Source organism: Oncorhynchus keta, chromosome 27 (assembly GCF_023373465.1).
Source record: "Oncorhynchus keta strain PuntledgeMale-10-30-2019 chromosome 27, Oket_V2, whole genome shotgun sequence".
In the NCBI taxonomy this organism is placed as follows: Eukaryota; Metazoa; Chordata; class Actinopteri; order Salmoniformes; family Salmonidae; genus Oncorhynchus; species Oncorhynchus keta.
This window is the reverse complement of record NC_068447.1, coordinates 21,181,253-21,201,455: the sequence shown is the minus strand read 5'-3', so window position 1 is coordinate 21,201,455 and position 20,203 is coordinate 21,181,253. Positions and strand designations below refer to the sequence as shown.

The following is a 20,203-nucleotide window of genomic DNA, read 5'->3' as shown; positions in this document are numbered from 1 at the left end:
CGCTGACTGACTGAGAGCCACACCTGTCTGTCCATTTGTCACCCTCACGCCGTCACCCCCCCCATATGCTGCCCTGTATTATGGTCTGACAATCCCCCCCAAAGGAACTTTTGTCATAGTCTGAGAGTAGGGAAATGACATCAAAGACCACATAAAAGTACTAAACAAGATCTTAGAAAAAAACACTGACAAAAATGTCCACAGATGTGAGGATATGTTCAGGTACAAATAAATGAGCTAGTAAATTAAGTCTTTATGTGCTGTGCAAATACATCCTTGAGCCCAATAATGCATAGATTTATAGAGTCTATGATGCATAGCCCTGACCAGAGACACATCAAACAATTACAAACAAACGCTTCCCGTGTTTCTCTTCATTGTAGCATGTCGCCTAATTAGTCGGCTCTTTCCAGTGGACACAACATTCTTTGGCGTAGATAATTTCCTCAGAGAGTTTCGTCCTTAATACCCCATTTACTCTTTGGTGATTCAGAGCGAAACTAATTAATTTATTACAGAATAAAGAGGAACAGGAGACACAGAGCTGTGAGATGGTCTGCTAAAAACCCAGGGGAACACACAAGGCAACAGAATTAGGTTAATTATGTATAGCAGTAGAAGCACACCCACTCATTGTGGTTCTGTAATGTTGAAAGAATTCAACATATAGACCAGAGAGAGAGAACAAATTCAATGTCAATAAACTGATTTAATAGTGAGTCAATATGTTTTTAAATATTATACTAGGAAGCAATATGCAATGGATTTTAGATTCAACACACAATTGTTTGTTTAAAAAGGGTATAAAACAGTGCTAATGCCTTATACTTGACACTTCCATTATGATATAATGCTTATTTGGAACTAAGACAAATAAGATGTAACATTTTCACTTGACAAGTACCCGAGTGAAAGACTAACCTCTAATATAAGAATTGAAAGTACAGTGAAGATATAATATAAAATATTCCCCAACCAAGGCTAGTGCAGTACATTTTATATCACGTAGGTGGTCATACTGCCATCTTATGGCTATCAGCTGTAGTTGCAAATACATCTACCAACTGAATGCAATAGAGATTAAAGAGACTTGAGTCAACACACAGATCACAGGATTACTGACACCATGGGCCAGGGGCGGTGAACATGACTCAGTCATAATTCATGGAGACATGATCACATAACCACAGTACAATGTTCACCTGCAAGGTATGCCAAACGTCAAACAAAGGTCAAATATGGCTCTATTTGAGGAAAGTCACTTAATATCATGTTTAAAATGGGTTATCCTATTAATAGATTTTGACAAAACAGAATAAACATGAGAAGATAAATTTGTATGCAAATCCCTAATCAAGTGATTCATAAGTGATCATTCTGCTATTACTCTTAACTACCGGGATCTCGCTCCTATCATTTTAGAGGAACGTCAGCTCTCACACTTGGCCCACTGTCATTCAAAAAGGTTCATCTCTTTCATTACAAGCAGATACTGGTATACATTAGGCGAATACAATCCTTCGACTACATCACATGGGAGCTGACTACTGACTAATGTACAGCAGTCGGCGTGCCAGGTTGATAAATCTCCTGCACCGGTGCACCCTCTCAGGACAGTAATACACTTGTTTTTGTACCTTTATTTAACAAGGCAAGTCAGTTAAGAACAAATTCTTATTTTCAATGACGGCCTAGGAACAGTGGGTTAACTGCCTGTTCACGGGCAGAACGACAGATTTGCACCTTGTCAGCTCGGGGATTTGAACTTGCAACCACATCCTCAGGCTGAAGCAGTACACACAATACAATAGCAGTAGATAAAAACCCAATGACCTACGGGCAGTTTGGATTTGATTAAAAAGTATGAAGAAACTATGTTCTCATCGCATTACCTTTGGTCCTCCCTCTGATGATGCCGAGTCGACACCGTAGTGAAAAGGAGAACATCCTCCTCTTCCCTCCTCCTTTCCTGATGGAATCTGTCTGAGAGAAGGCCGGGGTGAAGAGCTTTGGGTTGGCCGTGCGTCCCTTTCCACATATCACTCTGCCTGCCATGTTCATTCTCTAGTCACTGGAAGGAAAAACAGAATGATCTTTCTCCTTTCTATTGCTCTCTGTTTACCTCACAGTGTTTCTTCTAGCTCTGTCCTCATGTCTCCACAATCCCCACCCTAACTGGAGCAGTTCCAACATTCTCAGTTGTGTCTGAATCAGCCTTAAAATACCAGATGGAGAACAGGGGGATGCTAGGAAAGATAAAAGATAATGAATTTGCATAAACCTGTGCATATTTATGAACCCATCAGTGTCTGTCTCTCTTGCAACACACACGTGACATCAAAAGTACATGAAAACAAAAAACTGAAGATGCAAACCAACGCAATTCATTCCAAGTATGATAACGTAAATATAATGTATATTATTGTGTGTGCTTTGGATCAATTTATTTTACATGAACAGATGGATGGGAGCTAAAGGCTGCAGAGATGGCACAGCCTGCCTGCCAGAACGCAATGGAAACTTTCACCCCAGGTGGCTGGCGGTAGACGACACTGGCTATTTATTCATGCTACCCAAAACATAGCATTTCAGAATTACAGAATCTAAACGTGATTGTCAATTTTTGTAATTCTAACAATACCGTATGCGGTTGAGGGTATGAGGCCCAAAATACAGCTGTCATATGCAGACAATACATTAAAGTAATTTCTGTGTAGAAGAACTGGTTTGGTTTAATCTAATACATTCAGCAGAAAGCTTCAAAGCTGTGTTAAATCTTCAATTAATTGCCATTTAATCAAGATGAATCTTGATTGGAAAGAATATGGTTTTGGTCTCTTCAGATGGGCTTTAAACCATTGGCTAAATTGGTTAAATTCAAATTGCATTCATGTTGATCGAGTAGTTTGTTTTGATTGCCGGACATGACAATTTTATGAACATGTTCTTCTTGATATTCAAAGATCCTAAAGAGGATCCAGCCATCCATCGTCTGTGAGCCTCATAATAAAATCACTGTCGGTAGCATATCAGATGGAAGTTGCAATGTAAAGAATTCTCTAAAAAGTCTCCATTGTTTTTGTTCTAGATCCTGTTGTCAGAAACAGGATAAGGAGCAGCCTGGATCATTGCTGGATGTTGGCAAGGATGCCAGCATGACAGGCTGAAGTACGACAAACACACTGATGCATGTGCTTGGGCCAAGTACAGTGCTATCCCATAGTTACAGTCTAGACGCTTGTCTAAAATGCCCACTGTGTGGCACAGATCACTGGACTCCAGTGAGATATTGAAATATTCTACAAAACAAATGTGGTCTTAGAGTATCTTTTTGGGTTGTATTAGAAGACTAGATTCCACTGCTTCCGAGACATTACTTAACCAGATTTACCATATTTTATGGATACAACCAGGTCTGATCTATAGGACTCTTAACAAGCAGGACTTCATGCAAGATTGGGTGTGAAAGTGTTAGCTGAATAAAAATGCTGAGCTAAACATCACAAGACCTTCATAGCTCCCTTCTCAAAGGTGCACTGAAATGTTACACCTTCAATTGTTTCAGAGAAATCTCAGAACCAGCTGCAGATGTTAATGTGCGTGTGGCTAACTGCTTGTAGTTCAGCAGTAAGAGCTCTGCTACCCGACGGGCCCCACCCAACATATTGGGTTAGGGCATGTTTTTTCCATCAATAACTAGGGTACAGACAGGGCTCGGGTATCACATTTTGAAGCTGTGCCCTTTGCTTGTGCTCCTCTGTGAAGTACAGCAATATCTGACTAAGATCATAACATGGTGACAGAAGTGCTTCAACCGCATCAAATATATAAGACATTGTTTCACAGAAATTAATGTTCCTTGAGTTGGGAGTTTAGTGATGAAAAGTAGCTAACAGCTCTCATGTCTCTTCATTGAGGAGCCCAAGCAGACCTTACTATGATTACTCACAGCTGTCAAGAGCAGAGTGCATGCAGGGATTGAGTGACAGAGTAGCTAATGGATATACTGACAAAGTCATTTCTGATTTGGGGCAGGTCTGGGCCTTACATTTGGCTGAAGGAACCGGGCTTTGGTAGGGCCTGAACGTAGTGCACATGGGTAGGGGTTAAAATGAATGCCCTTGCAGGGCGCTACCAGTGCTTCATATCTATTTTCTACCCTTGGCTCCAGTGTGAATTCTCCTCATGGACTTTAAAGGGAGGGACTGGTGTCATGAATCTCACCCACCTTTGCTTTCATCCATTGCTTTTAAATTCTTGAGTGGGGCATAAACAAACACACTATGGGAAAAGGAATAGGTAAGAAATTGTTGCGACAAGAGCACATTTAAACATCTGTTTTATTAAGAAAATAATGTCTGGATCACTCGTTCTCCTCGCTGCGGAGTCTGGCATTGGGGTTGGTGATCTTGATGGCCAGCTGTGCTGCCCTCTCCACAATCAGCTTCCTGTTCTTGGAAGACACGTTGTGGGCGATCTCAGCAGCGTGGGTCCTAAGGAGGGGGAGAGGATGGTTAGAGGCAAGATAATTACCAAATACCATACACACTGGAGAATGAATGGCACAGGGAGAGAAGGAGAGGATTGTTTCAGTGAGACAACATTATGTTGCTATGAGCAGCGCAATGCAAGACTTTGCCCTCACAGTTACACTAAGTATCTGTGCACGTGTACGGGTGTGCTTCACGCTGCTTCAATGCGATAGCTACAGGACAAAAATCGCAGAGAAATCTAACCTTGTGCTTCAGCACAGTTGTGAAAAGTGGCACACTGTTGCCGTTTACTTAGTGCATGGCTGACTACCCTCAAACGTTTGTTGTTGTTGTACCAATTAGGTAACGTTTTCATATGTGGGCAACGTTTGGATGTTCAACCACACAAGCACTTATACATTTGACTTGTAAAGAGAAAAAAAAGGACCACAACAACCAAACAGTGTGCTGGAGGAGACTGAAGTAGGCTTAGGCTATATACCGCAGTGTTTCCCAACCCTGGTCCTCAAATTCCCCCAACAGTACACATTCATTGTAGCCCTGAACAAACACAGCTCACTCAGCTCAATGAGGGCTTGATGATTAGTTTACAAGTTGAATCAGGTGTGCTTGCCCAGGTTTACAATAAAAATGTTTACTGTTGGGGTTACTCGAGGACTAGGGAAACAGTGGTATACCATATACTGGGGCATTTGGAAAAGGCTACAGAATGTTTCTTCAATACCGTAGAAACTATTTTAGGTTTTTCAATACATTATAATTTGTAGCTATTTAAAGCAAATAGCTGCAGTGAACTTTAGCAATGCGGTAGAATATAAATCCAATCGGTTTGTTATTACACCAGTCACATTATGAAGCTTACCGTAATTGCTGGACTATTAAGCGCACCTGAATATAAACCACACCCACTGAATTATTAAAAAAAATATGTATTTTGTACATAAATACACTGCACACGTCTATAAGCCGCAGGTGGGTGCCTACCGGTACATTGAAACAAATGAACTTGGTCACTATCTTCTTCCTCCTGTGCACTGAAACCACTGAAGTCATCTCCTTCGGTGTCGGAGATGAATAGCCTCAGAATTGCTTCATCCGATGTTGGATAGCTTTCATTGTCGCTCTCGTCACTTTCATCCGGAGGCAAATACCCCGCTGAGCTCATGCTGCCCCTTCAACACGCAGCAGTCCAGCCTTTCGAAACCCGTTGTTGATAGTGGATTTTTTGACAATGCTCCACGCTGTCAGGACCCACTGGCAGAATTGACCATAAGTTGCTCTTCGCATGCAGCCCGTTTTAGTGAAGGATTTCTCCCCACTTGTCATCCAAGACTCCCACTGAACAAGGAGCACCACCTTAAATGCACGATTTACACTGATGTCGAGTGGCTGCAAATACTTTGGGCCATCTGCTTTTCTTCCCTCTGAAAGCCTTTGTCTTTTTGCACTGAGTCAGTTCCTCACGCTGCTGTTTCCAACGCCTTATCGACTCATTAAGGCCAAGCTCCCGTGCAGCAGCTCTCTTTCCTTTTCCAACAGCCAGATCAATCGCCTTCAACTTGAAAGCTGCATCATATGCATTTCTCCGTGTCTTTGCCATGATGAGGGTGACAAAATTACTACCGTAATCAGAATGATGGGAAGTTTGAGCGCGCTCGATTTTACGTCACATGTGACGGTGCTCAGTTTTTTGGCGGCATGAATCTTGTGAAAGCGGGAAAAATCCATAAATTAGCCACGTCATTGTACAAACCGCGAGGTTCAAAGCGTGGGAATAAAGTAGCGGCTTATAGTCCGGAAATTACGGTACTTAGTTCCCCAGAAGTTGAGCCAGTCACGTGTTTGTTTGTAAATAGCACAAAAGGAGAAAGCAGGAGCAGGTGAGTCCAGCTGTGTGTTGACAGGGGTTACGTTTTATATATGAAGACAGTGTTTTTTGCTTCAATAGCGTTATCAGGGACATGCAACTATAGTTCTCTGTCACAGAAAACACACGGAAGAAAAATATAAACAAAACAAAGTGTTGGTCCCATGTTTCAGGAACTGAAATAAAATAAAGATGAAACAAAGCTTAAATAAAAAATAATAATGCACAAATGGGTCTACATCCCTGTTACTGAGCATTTTCTTTGCCAAGATAATCCATCCACCTGACAGGTGTGGCATATCAAGAAGCTGATTAAACAGCATGTTCATTAAACATGTGCACCTTCTGTTGGGGACAATAAAAGGCCACTAAAATGTGCAGTTGTCACAACACAATTCCACAGATGTTACAAGTTGAGGGAGCCTGCATTTGACATGTTGAATGAATGCAGGAATGTCCACCACAGCTGTTGCCAGAGAATGGAATGTTAATTTCTCTACCATAAGCCACCTTCAAAATCGTTTGAGAGTTTGGCAGTACGTCCAACGGCCTCAACCGCATGTAACCAAGCCAGCCCTGGACTTCCACACCCCGCTTCTTCACCCTTCATTTCTTCGCCACCCAGACTGCTGATAAAATTGTAGATTTGCACAACGGATTAATTTCTGCACAAACGGTCAGAAATCATCTCAGGGAAGCTCATCGTCCTCACCAGGATCTTGACTGGACTGCAAATGCCCACCTTCATTGGCCACTGCTAGAGAAGTGTGCTGTTCACAGATCCCGTGACCCTGAGGTCCATTGACGTGCCAGCCACCATCACCTCATGTTTGAGCACAATGCACAGCCCCATGTTGCAAGGATCTGTACACAATTCCTGGAAGCTGAAAATGTCCCAGTTCATCCATAGCCTGCATACTCACCAGACATGTCACCCATTGAGCACATTTGGGATGCCCTGGATCGACGTGTACGACAGCGTGTTCCGGTTCCTGCCAATGTCCAGCAATTTCCCACAGCCATTTAAGCGGGACAACATTTCACAGGCCAGAATCAATAGCCTGATCAGTTCTATGCAAAGGAGATGTGTCACACTGAACGAGGTAAATGGTGGTCCACGGCGCCTACCTTTTTTTGGGGGCATCTGTGACCAGGCATGTGAAATCCATAGATAAGGGTCCAATGAATGTATTTTAATTGACTTATTTCCTTATGGACTCTAAATCAGTAAAATCTTTGAAATTGTTGCATGTTGCGTTTATATTTTGGTTCAGTGTATAAATAAAAAGCATTTTAGGTGTTTAAATAAAAGCAGAAAGATAAGTTTCCTTTATTTCCTGCATGAAAAACACAGAATTATGCACTAAGATGACCCCGAGTTTAACATGCTAAGTGGTTGACTTAAGAATCATATTGTGTTTGCTTTCTGCCATGTTTGAGAAGAAAAAGCGGCGGCAGGTAGCCTAGTGGTTAGAGCGTTAGTAACCGAAAAGTTGCAAGATCAAATTCGTTCTTAACTGACTTGCCCAGTTAAATAAAGGTAAAATACTATTTTAAAAAGTGCCTTTCGCGTTTATCTTTTATATTGACGACGTTATTGTCCGGTTGAAATATTATCGATTATTTAGGCTAAAAACAACCTGAGGATTGAATATAAACATTGTTTGATGTGTTTCTATGAACTTTTCGGATACAATTTGGATTTTTTTGTCTGCCTGTTGTGACTGCACTTGAACCGGTGGATTACTGAAGAAGACGCGCAAACTGAGGTTTTTGGATATAAAGAGACTATCGAACAAAACAAACATTTGAGTAAATTAATGTCTTCTGAGTGCAACCATATGAAGATCAAAGGTAAGTAATTAATTGTATCTATTTCTGACTTGTGTAACTCTTCTACTTGGCTGGTTACCGTTTGTAATGATTTGTCTGCTGTGCGATGTTCTCAAATAATCGTGAGATATGCTTTCGCCGTAAAGCATTTTATATATCTGACACAGTGGTTGGATTCACAAGAAGTTCATCTTTAAACCTATGTAAAATACTTGTATGTTTTCTGAATTTTTATAATGAGTATTTCTGTATTTTTATAATGAGTATTTCTGTATTTGAATTTGGCGCTCTGCAATTTCACTGGATGTTTGCCAGGTGGGACACTAGCTTCCCACATACCCTAGTGAGGTTAACTGACTTGCCTAGTTAATTAAAGGTAAAATAACATTTAAAAAAGCCATTTGGATTCGTTATTTGCATAGCTGCCACTGCAAATCTTGATTTCCATGTTTTTTCTCTCCTCTCGTCTTCTCAGAGCAGGCAGACCTGTTGCCCTAGCAACTAGACTCCAGACATGCTGGAGTTCAAGCACTGCATGCAGCAGAACGTTGTTCATTTTCACAATGTCTTTTGTTCACATTCGCTTGTAAAAATGACATTCCGATAGCTCCTACCCATACATATAACTTCTCGTGCTGGATTGCTCATCTTTGTAATTGGTTTATTTTCGTCTGGTATTTAGTCTCGGCTATCACTAAAACTTCTTAGGGATAGGGGGCAGTATTCGGAAGTATGGATGACTGAGGTGCCCAAAGTAAACTGCCGGTTACTCAGGCCCAGAAGCTAGGATATGCATATAATTGGTCGTAATAGATGGGAAACACTGGTTTCCAAAACAGTTAAAATAATGTCTGAGTATAACAGAACTGATATAGCAGGCAAAAACCGGAGGAGAATCCATCCAGATTTTTTGTTTGTTTGAGCTCACCACTCATTGAAATGGCTGTCTTTGGGAATATCAATGGAATACCTCCCAGATTGCAGTTCCTTAGGCTTCCAGTAGACAGCAGTCTTTAGAAAGTGTTTCAGGCTTATTTTTTGAAAAATGAGCTAGAATTTTAAGTTTTTCTAGGTGACTCCCATTTTGGCTGTAGTATTGTTGCACGCGTGGATGAGAGCGTGCACTTTGTTATTTATCTCGGGTAATGAACATGCTATTCTCTGTCTTAAATTGTATCGTTTATTTACATATTAATGTATAGAAGGTCATGTGCAGTAGCCAAACGTTCTCCAACGTTGAAGATAGAAAATGCCATGAACAGATTGAGACGTGATTCCTTATTTACATGTCAGAGGCTTGTTCGGTCTACATAGAACATTTCTATTTGAATGTTCAAAAACATTGCGTCCTGCTGAACACACCCAGTTAACTTTCTGAAACAGGAAGGGGCTTTCTTCCAGGGGTATTATTACATGTCTATAACTGTGGGTACCCAGGATTAGAAAATCAAAGCAATATACTTGATTTACAAGAGTCTACCCAAGGTAGGCACAGTGTATACTTGATATTTTCATCATAAGGTGAGTAGAGGTGAATTATAGATCATGTAAATTCTGCTGCAACTTGCTCCTGACCATTGTGGACAGGCATGGCAGACGCAATCCTCTTTCCACTAAGACTATGCCCTCTCTTCTATAATTCTTCCCCATGTAGCTTTGCATGTAATGCCCTATGTAGTATGCTTCATGTTGTGGGTGGTATCAGTTAAAATAGGAGACCTGGAAATACGCCCATGAGGAATAATATTGCCCTTTAGGTACCTTTAACTTGAAAATAAAAACCAACAAAAACTAACCAACAAAACTTACTTGTTGCTCATCATGAGGACCTCGAGCTCTTTGATGTTGTGTACCAGGAACTTCCTGAAGCCAGAGGGTAGCATGTGCTTGGTCTTCTTGTTGCTACCATAACCAATGTTTGGCATCAGCATCTGACCCTTAAACCGCCTGCGCACCCTGTTGTCAATACCCCTGGGCTTACGCCAGCTTTTCTGGAGGCAGAAAGGCAAAGACGTTACATAGAATGGAAGTTGGGATCAATGTTCCTTCTAGCTACTATGCTAGAGAGAGATTAATGTCCTTAATGCCTCCCTGCAAGTGCAATGTTTGAAAAGCCTCGTTTCCGCCACAAATTACATGATATGCAACCGTACAATAATAAAGGGAGCAGTGCCATCTTTGATATGCGTTTAGCAAATGCGCTTACCGTGATCTTGACATATCTGTCAGACTGATGGCGAATGAATTTCTTAACCCTCTTCTTGACAATCTTCGGTTTGGTAAGAGGTCTGAGGGCTGCCATGGTGAACTGAGGAGGAAAGGTAATTTGTTAATATTAAATACACACGGGCAACAATTAAAACTGGAAAAACATAGACAATTATAGCATATCAAATCACCCACAATCAGTTGCTGTGTAACGTTAGTTACCATAACATGACTAGCTAATTCGACCAACAACTCGTATTGTTAGAATCGAGCTAACTAACTACCAGTAGTTGACTCATGCAAGCCATTTAGATTTCCCCTGTATCACAATGACAAGTTATAGGTAACTTAACGGTGTAAACACATGACGCCGTAAGTGTAGATATGAATTTGTAACATGTCAATCCTATTGAAGTAGGCAGCATGTGCGTTCTAAAGCAATAAACATTGTTGGAAGGCATGAGCTTGGGCTAACTAGCGCGAGTTAGTTGACTGTGTTGTGTATGGCAACATGATAAATAGCTACGTAGCTAACTAGTTTGTGTGATATGCATTTCAGTACGAGTCTAAAACGTTGACGATGGCTATACAAAAAACATGCAAAATCAAAGTGTAAATTATATTTTATTTAACATGTCGGCCCCACTGTATGGACGTGGCTACTAGCAAGATAACTACAGTTATGATATTGGAAACACCAGTGTGGAAAGGTAGCTAGCTAGCCCTGGGAAAGCAAGCCGTTCAAAACCACGGCATTTGAGGGATTAGAAATGTGCAATGCCTATAATGTTGCGGTAAATTGTAGAACTTGAATTCACATACGTGATTAATGAGCTAGATATATGTTATTACGTCTTCTAAATATGTAGATGGACATAGATTTAGATAACTCACCCGCCTGTATAATTTTAAGGAGACGGCGGCAACGGCGGAAAGGAAGAAAAGGGCTTCCGGAAGGACCGCAAAGTGTTATGGGTAGTGATTTAATTAGATTAGTTACGTACTTTAAATTGTGTAGGCACTCGGCTGAATAGCTGTTCTTATGTATGTCAAATTGAGGACATCTCCCTCAAAATTACTCATTGTAATTGTAAATTGTTTCTCATAAACGCGTACCCTGTGTAAGGCACGCATCATCACTGTCACGGGTTGCTGGTTTCTCAAGAAGCTGATCCAAAATCCGCTTCCAGCACCCAAACAATTGTCGTTATCATTGTTAGCAAGAAACCTAAACTGATCCAAGATCAGTGTCCCAAATACCACGGAACTTCCTCAACACGAAACTAAACGACGAGATAGGTCATAGTTTAGCCTAAATCGAAATTGTGTAAAGTTATTGTTAAGGGGAAATTGTGTTTTTGGTGTTTCATCGGATTTGTTTTAAAAAAAGAGGAAGAGTTGCGAGTCATTGAACCACAGACGAAGGGGATTTTTGTGGATGTGTGTTATGATTTACGATAATCTTACATGAATCACATGTAAGGGTGGGAACCAACTCTCACTTGCATTATTTCTTTGAATGTTGTGAAAGTTTAGGTGGAAATGGAGAGCACCCCGATTTTAAGGTGAGAACGTCATTTGTGTAAAATTCATGTATGTATGGAGATTGGTTTTAGGCCTAGCATATATATACACTATACTTTTTCAATATATGAGAGCCAATACAGTCCTCTGTGATGATACAATCAAATGCACATCTTGATAGAACGTGTAGTCTAGCAATTTAAATCTCACATTGCTCTTCTACTTTAACTTTACCTGTTATATCTTCATAGCGGCTATGGGTCTTATGGCACCGCCAATCCTGGATATGCACCAATAGCAGAAGGAAGTCCAGGTAATCTCGTGATTCCATCTCATAGTCTATGTATTATGTTGAATTATTAGCCTATCTACTAGTTGTATTTGCACCTGATGAATAATAGCCTCTGTCGTGTGAATTCCCACATCATTGAACATTATAAAACGTTATAAAGTATTTGTTTGTAGATGCTGTAATGATTCAATTTCAAAATGCCATCTGAAGTGCTCTCTGCTGCTGTGAATGATGACGTCGTGTAATTTCAATTCAAAACAAGTAGATTTATTCGTGGGGGGTTTTGCTCGTCAATTACTCTCTGACAGAAGTTCCTAGGGTGCTATATCTAGAATCGGATGACATTAGAGTTCAAGGTACACACTTTGTTTTGACCAATAGTCGAACTCTAACCTTAATTGCCGAGCTGTTTTCTGGCACTCAGGTCGTTTAGCAACTGTCATACAAGTGCAATTGTGTGATTTTACAGTAGGTATGAGGTCCTTTGCGGCGTATGCTTTTTTTTTGTGATTTTTTTTTACACCAAACCCACCACTGGTGTGTGTGGCCAAAGAGCTCTATTTTCATGTCATTGGGCCATAGTACCGGCTGGAGTTTTCTAAATAGCATTGGTACTTGGATTGGAACCGGTGCTATGGTCAGATGAGAGGAAAGTAGAGCTCTTTGACCACGCACATCAGCGACGAGTCTGGTGTTTAGAAACTGAGGCATATGCAGAAAATGACCACATACCTACTGTAAAATATGGTGGTGGATCTTTGATTTTATGGGGTTATTTTGCTTCCACCTGTCCTGGGGAACTTTAAGGTCAACGGCTTAATGAACTTTACCACATACCAGGACATTTTAGCCAAAAACCTGGTTGTCTCTTCCAGGAGACTGAAACTTGGCTGGAAGTGGATCTTCCAGCAAGACAATAACCTCAAGCTACATACAAATCCACAAATATAGGGTAAATTGACCACAAAAATAAACATTTTGCAATGGCCATCTCAGTCATGTATCATGGCGCTGGAGAAGATGGCTGACGTTTTACATGCTCCTAACTAACTGTTTTTTTTTTTGCATTGTTTGTAACTTATTTTTAAAACTTATTATGTACATCATGTTGCTGCTACTGTCTCTTATGACCGAAAATAACTTCTGAACATCAGAACAGCGATTACTCACCATGAACTGGCAGAAGCTTTTTTTCCCTTTAATAAGCTCGATGTGAAGGACATACTATTTCCCCAAATCCCACCATGTGCGTGAAAAGAGGACAGAGTGTGCCTTCTGCGAATTAGTAGGCGATCGAATAAACCTCCACTGCCTTACGTTCTACTAGTTAAAATGAAATCATTGGAAAATAAAATCAACAACCTACGAGGAAAATTAAACTACCAACGGGACATTAAAAACTAATATCTTATGCTTCACGGAGTCATGGCTGAACGACGACTTTATCAACATACAGCTGGCTGGTTATACACTGTATCGGCAGGATAGAACAGAGTCGTTTGGTAAGACAAGGGGTGGCGGACTATGTATATTTGTAAACAACAGCTGGTGCACAATATCTAAGGAAGCTTATCATGAGATAAACTCTCAAGGTGGATAGAGTATCTGTATTTTTCGTTGCGGTCTACATACCATCACATACCAATGCTGGCTCTAAGACCGCACTCAATGAGCTGTATTCCACCATAAGCAAACAGGAAAAAGCTCATCCAGAAGCAGCGCTCCTAGTGGCTGGGGACTTTAATGCAGGGAAACTTAAATCTGTTTTACCAAATTTCTATCCGCATGTTAAATGTGCAACCAGAGGGAAAAAAAACTCTAGACCACCTTTACTCCACACAAAGAGATGTGTACAAAGCTCTCCCTCGCCCTCCATTTGGCAAATCTGACCATAATTCTATTCTCCTGATTCCTGCTTACAAGCTAAAATGAATGCAGGAAGCACCAGTGACTGTCAATAAAAAAAAGTGGTCAGATGAAGCAGATGCTAAGCTACAGGACTGTTTTGCTAGCACATAATGGAATATCTTCCGGGATTCTTCCGATAGCATTGAGGAGTACACCACAGTAGTCACTGGCTTCATCAATAAGTGCATCGATGACGTCGTCCCCACAGTGACTGTACGTACCCCAACAAGAAGCCATTGATTACAGGTAACATCAGCACTGAGGTAAAGGCTAAAGCTGCCACTTTCAAGGAGCGGGACTCTAATCTGGAAGTTTATAAGAAATCCCGCTCTGACGAACCATCAAACAGGCAAAGCGCCAATACAGGACTAAGTTCGAATCGTACTACACAGGCTCCGACGCTCGTCTTATGTGGCAGGGCTTGCAAACCTATACCGACAACAAGGGGAAGTACAGCCGAGAGCTGCCCAGTGACACGAGCATACCAGACAAGCTAAACTACTTCTCTGCTCACTTCGAGGCAAATAACATTGAAACATGCATGAGAGCACCAGCTATTCCGGACGACTGTGTGATCACACTCTCCGCAGCTGATGTGAGTAAGACCTTTAAACAGGTCAATATTCACAAGGCAGTTGGGCCAAATGGATTACTAGGATGTGTACTGCAAGCATGCACTGACCAACTGGCAAGTGTCTAGACTGACTTTTTCAACCTCTCCCTGTCCGAGTCTGTAATACAAACATGTTTTAAGCAGACCACCATAGGTCCCTGTGCCAAAGAACACTAAGGTAACCTGCCTAAATGACTACCGACCCGTGGCACTCACGTCTGTAGCCATGAAGTGCTTTGAAAGGCTGGTCATGGCTCACATCAATACCATTATCCCAGAAACCATAGACTCACTCCAATTTGCATACTGCTCTAACAGATCATGCAATCTCTATTGCACGCCACACTGCCCTTTCCCACCTGGACAAAAGGAACACCTACGTAAGAATGTTATTCATTGACGACATTGTTCACTCATGACTGCACGGCCAGGCATGACTCCAACACCATCGTAAAATCTGCCGATGACACAACAGTGGTAGGGCTGATCACCGACAACGGCCGTGTGGTGCCAGGACAACAATCTCTCCCTCAACGTGATCAAGACAAAGTAGATGATTGTGTACTACAGGCAAAGGAGGACCGTGCATGCACCCATTCTCATCGACGGGGCTGTAGTGGAGCAGGTTGAGCTCTTCAATTCCCTTGTGTCCACATCACCAATGAAATATCATGATCCAAACAATCAAAGACATTCGTGAATGTAACTGCAATGATGAGATAATGTTCTTCTTTGTTTTTAGGTCTTGTTATCTAAATGCCATACTGTGTTTAATTGTGTTCGATCTTACATTTACATTTAAGTCATTTAGCAGACGCTCTTATCCAGAGCGACTTACAAATTGGTGCATTCACCTTATGACATCCATCTTGCCTATCCATCTTGTCTCAAGTGGACCACAATGGGGAAAAAGTCCCAGACTTTGTGTGTTATCCTCAATGATTTTACAAATTTTCGAAGACTCCAGCCACGCTAGCCATAGACTGTTCTCTCTGCTACCAAACAGCAAGTGATACCAGAGCGCCAAATCTAGGTCCAAGAGGCTTCTAAACAGCTTCTACCCCCAAGAAATAAGACCCCTGAACATCTTATCAAATGGCTTCCCAGACTATTTGCATTTCCACCCCATCTTTTACGCCGCTGCTACTCTATTATCTATGCAAAGTCACTTTAATAACTCTACCTACATGTACATATTACCTCAACTAACCGGTGCCCCCACACATTGACTCTGTACCGGTACCCCATGTATATAGTCTCGCTATTGTTATTTTACTGCTGCGCTTTAATTCCTTTTATTTCTTATTTGTATTTTTTAAACTGCATTGTTGGTTAGGGGCTTGTAAGTAAGCATTTCACTACACCTGTTGTATTCGGCGTATGTGACTAATAAGATTTGATTGAGTCTCTGGTCTGAGTTTGGGTCGCTTGAATTCCACAGTCTGGTTCCCTTTTTTAGGACAATGTGAACACAAAGCTCCCCAGGTTAGCGTGTCATTATTCCCGCACCACACACTAGACTACTGCAACACTGTTTCTCCTGCCATAACCGCTCACGTTGGTGTCACAAAAGAGATAAGATGATGATGTGCAGGTTTGTGGGAGAGAGAACCGTGCGCTGTTTTTGGATATTTATTAGCGATTCTCAAGGATGCACATAAATGCCAAAATATGTGTGGAGTTTTATACTGACATGATGCTCAGATTATTTGTTCGTAATATGTTATCTATAGGCTAAGGGAGCTTCATAGCTCTTTATTCGATTGTTGGGTTTGAATAGTGTGAGAAGAAAACATTTGATGATAATCATGACACACTCTTAAAGGGCAGTAGCCTACATTGTGTGTACAATTTCAATGATTTAATACAGCATATTTTAATCTGCAGTTATTATTTAGCTATTTATTCTTTTACTATTAACAAATATTATTGGTATCTTCTGATTACAATTATTATGCCTAATTTAAAAAAATCTAAATGCTATCTATTAGCTTACAAAATGTAAGTAGGTATATCTAGCTGTCCGATAGCGCGTTCAGATGGAATAGCTTGTCCTGCACTTTGTAAAAACCCAGAGTGCATTACGTGAATGTTGGAAAAAGATATTGGTTCCTTTTTAAACACCGCAATGTGAATGCAAAGAGGACTCAGACCACAATATGTGAAGTGGCAAAATAATTGTCTTTCTTCAAAGGCAAGGGCAGTGTCAATACAAAGATAACAGTTATTTAGCAATTTCTTTTCCCCGGAGTTCACTTTAAAGAGGACTGAGATCATTTATTTTAAAGAGGACTATATGTGAAAACACCCACCTCTCCCAATGTGTTCTCCAATCTCATAAAACATTTTAGAAAAAGGCTCAGTGTCGTTATCGTTGCAAGGGGGAAGTGCTGGTGTATTGAAAACGGGTGTTAAACTAAATCTCTTTCGCTGACTAATTGTGTTAGTATAAAATAATGTGATATCTCACTATTTCAATGATTTATTTATCTTTATCAAGGGTGCCAAATATTTTGGAGGTGACTGTTAAATATGTACAATATTGGAAAGTATTTCCAGTGTTAGATTTCAAAACCATCTGGATATAAAGCTATAGAAAAGTAGACATGTATGTGAATTAGTAACCAGGGCAGTAACATAAAAAAAATATATTTCCGAGGGGACCAAGGGGAGGGGGATAAAAGTGTACATTTGATAAGAAAGGTCAAGGAACTCACAACACTTGTCTGTAGATCTGTAGCCCATACGGATGAAGTGTAAAGCTTTTGAAATTTAGACCTATCACAGGGAATATTTATGTAAAATCAGTTAAATAAATATTACTATGGACAGGGGGAGGTCAAAGACTAAAACTCAAAGGATTTTAGATGTAAACTACTGGTCAAAAGTTTTAGAACACCTACTCATTCAGGAGTTTTTCTGTATTTTACTATTTTCTAAATTGTAGAATAATAGTGAATACGTCAAAACTATGAAATAATACATGGAATCATGTAGTAACAAAAAAAAGTGAAACAAATCAAAATATATTTTATGTTTGAGATTCTTCAAATAGCCACGTTTGCCTTGATGACAGCATTGCACAATCTTGGCATTCTCCCAACCAGCTTCATGAGGTAGTCACCTGGAATGCATTTCAATTAACAGGTGTGCCTTGTTAAAAGTTAATTTGTGGAATTTCTTTCCTTCTTTATGTGTTTGAGCCAGTCAGTTGTGTTGTGACAAGGTAGGGGGGTATACAGAAGAGAGCCCTATTTGGTAAAAGACCAAATCCATATTATGGCAAGAACAGCTCAAATAAGCAAAGAGAAACGACCGTCATCATTATTTTAAGGCATGAAGGTCAGTCAATGCGGAAAATGTCAAGAACTTTGAAAGTTTCTTCAAGTGCAGTTGCAAAATCCATCAAGCTCTATGATGAAACTGGCTCTCATGAGGACCGCCACGGGAATGGAAGACCCAGAATTACCTCTGCTACAGAGGATAAGTTCATTTGAGTTACCAGCCTCAGAAATTGCAGCCCAAATACATGCTTCACAGAGTTAAAGTAACAGACACATCTCAAAATCAACTTTTCAGAATAGGCTGTGTGCATCAGGCCTTCATGGTCGAATTGCTGCAAAGAAACCAAGAGCTATTTTACCAAGAAGGAGAGTGATGGAGTCAGATGACCTGGGAGCCACAATCCACCGACCTCAACCAAATTGAGATGTTTGGGATGAGTCGGACTGCAGAGTGAAGGAAAAGCAGTCAACGTGCTCAGCATATGTGGGAACATCCCTGACCGCTGGCTACGTCCCTTCCGTCTTCAAGAGAGCGAGAGTTGCACCCCTTCTGAAAAAACCTACACTCGATCCCTCCGATGTCAACAACTACAGACCAGTATCCCTTCTTTCTTTTCTCTCCAAAACTCTTGAACGTGCCGTCCTTGGCCAGCTCTCCCGCTATCTCTCTCAGAATGACCTTCTTGATCCAAATCAGTCAGGTTTCAAGACTAGTCATTCAACTGAGACTGCTCTTCTCTGTATCACGGAGGCGCTCTCTCTCTCCTCTGCTCTCATCCTTCTAGACCTATCGGCTGCCTTCGATACTGTGAACCATCAGATCCTCCTCTCCACCCTCTCCGAGTTGGGCATCTCCGGCGCGGCCCACGCTTGGATTGCGTCCTACCTGACAGGTCGCTCCTACCAGGTGGCGTGGCGAGAATCTGTCTCGTCACCACGCGCTCTCACCACTGGTGTCCCCCAGGGCTCTGTTCTAGGCCCTCTCCTATTCTCGCTATACACCAAGTCACTTGGCTCTGTCATAACCTCACATGGTCTCTCCTATCATTGCTATGCAGACGACACACAATTAATCTTCTCCTTTCCCCCTTCTGATGACCAGGTGGCGAATCGCATCTCTGCATGTCTGGCAGACATATCAGTGTGGATGACGGATCACCACCTCAAGCTGAACCTCGGCAAGACGGAGCTGCTCTTCCTCCCGGGGAAGGACTGCCCGTTCCATGATCTCGCCATCACGGTTGACAACTCCATTGTGTCCTCCTCCCAGAGCGCTAAGAACCTTGGCGTGATCCTGGACAACACCCTGTCGTTCTCAACTAACATCAAGGCGGTGGCCCGTTCCTGTAGGTTCATGCTCTACAACATCCGCAGAGTACGACCCTGCCTCACACAGGAAGCGGCGCAGGTCCTAATCCAGGCACTTGTCATCTCCCGTCTGGATTACTGCAACTCGCTGTTGGCTGGGCTCCCTGCCTGTGCCATTAAACCCCTACAACTCATCCAGAACGCCGCAGCCCGTCTGGTGTTCAACCTTCCCAAGTTCTCTCACGTCACCCCGCTCCTCCGCTCTCTCCACTGGCTTCCAGTTGAAGCTCGCATCCGCTACAAGACCATGGTGCTTGCCTACGGAGCTGTGAGGGGAACGGCACCTCAGTACCTCCAGACTCTGATCAGGCCCTACACCCAAACAAGGGCACTGCGTTCATCCACCTCTGGCCTGCTCGCCTCCCTACCACTGAGGAAGTACAGTTCCCACTCAGCCCAGTCAAAACTGTTCGCTGCTCTGGCCCCCAATGGTGGAACAAACTCCCTCACGACGCCAGGACAGCGGAGTCAATCACCACCTTCCGGAGACACCTGAAACCCCACCTCTTTAAGGAATACCTAGGATAGGATAAAGTAATCCTTCTCACCCCCCTTAAAAGATTTAGATGCACTATTGTAAAGTGGCTGTTCCACTGGATGTCATAAGGTGAATGCACCAATTTGTAAGTCGCTCTGGATAAGAGCGTCTGCTAAATGACTTAAATGTAAATGTAATGTAACTACTTCAAGACTGTTGGAAAAGCATTCTAGGTGAAGCTGGTTGACAGAATGACAAGCGTGTGCAAAGCTGTCATCAAGGCAAAGGGTGGCTATTTGAATAATCAAAAATTGTATTTGATTAACACTTATTTT

The 20,203-nt window shown here is 41.7% G+C and overlaps 3 protein-coding genes across 7 annotated transcripts in view; 1 reads left to right on the top strand and 2 right to left on the bottom strand.

The window, feature by feature from the left end:
- The window catches only part of grip2a (glutamate receptor interacting protein 2a), a 61,691-nt gene extending 57,502 nt beyond the window's left edge, over positions 1-4,189 (bottom strand). For all 4 annotated transcript variants that reach the window (XR_004820706.2, XM_035738131.2, XM_035738132.2 and 1 more), the window contains exon 1: positions 1,893-4,189. Coding sequence is in view for 3 of the 4 variants with exons in the window: in XM_035738131.2 (XP_035594024.2) it covers positions 1,893-2,061 (169 nt within the window). In the remaining variant the exon portion in view is untranslated. The remainder of the gene's footprint in view (positions 1-1,892) is intronic.
- Positions 4,190-4,322: 133 nt separating this feature from the next.
- Positions 4,323-11,427, bottom strand: LOC118359605 (60S ribosomal protein L32). Its single transcript, XM_035738138.2, has 4 exons — positions 11,296-11,427; positions 10,400-10,501; positions 10,003-10,184; positions 4,323-4,493 (listed from the first exon to the last, which is right to left on the bottom strand). Exons 2-4 carry the CDS (start codon positions 10,493-10,495, stop codon positions 4,364-4,366), a joined length of 408 nt encoding a protein of 135 aa, XP_035594031.1. The 5' UTR covers positions 10,496-10,501; positions 11,296-11,427; the 3' UTR covers positions 4,323-4,363.
- A 141-nt stretch (positions 11,428-11,568) lies between these two features.
- ssuh2rs1 (ssu-2 homolog, related sequence 1) overlaps positions 11,569-20,203 on the top strand; it is a 28,078-nt gene continuing 19,443 nt past the window's right edge. The window contains exons 1-3 of one of the 2 annotated variants that reach the window (XM_035738136.2): positions 11,569-11,841; positions 11,938-11,966; positions 12,177-12,238. In XM_035738136.2, coding sequence (XP_035594029.1) covers positions 11,944-11,966; positions 12,177-12,238 — 85 coding nt within the window. In that variant the 5' untranslated portion in view covers positions 11,569-11,841; positions 11,938-11,943. Of the gene's footprint in view, positions 11,967-12,176; positions 12,239-20,203 lie in introns of both variants that reach the window. The other variant, XM_035738135.2, reaches the window with a different exon arrangement.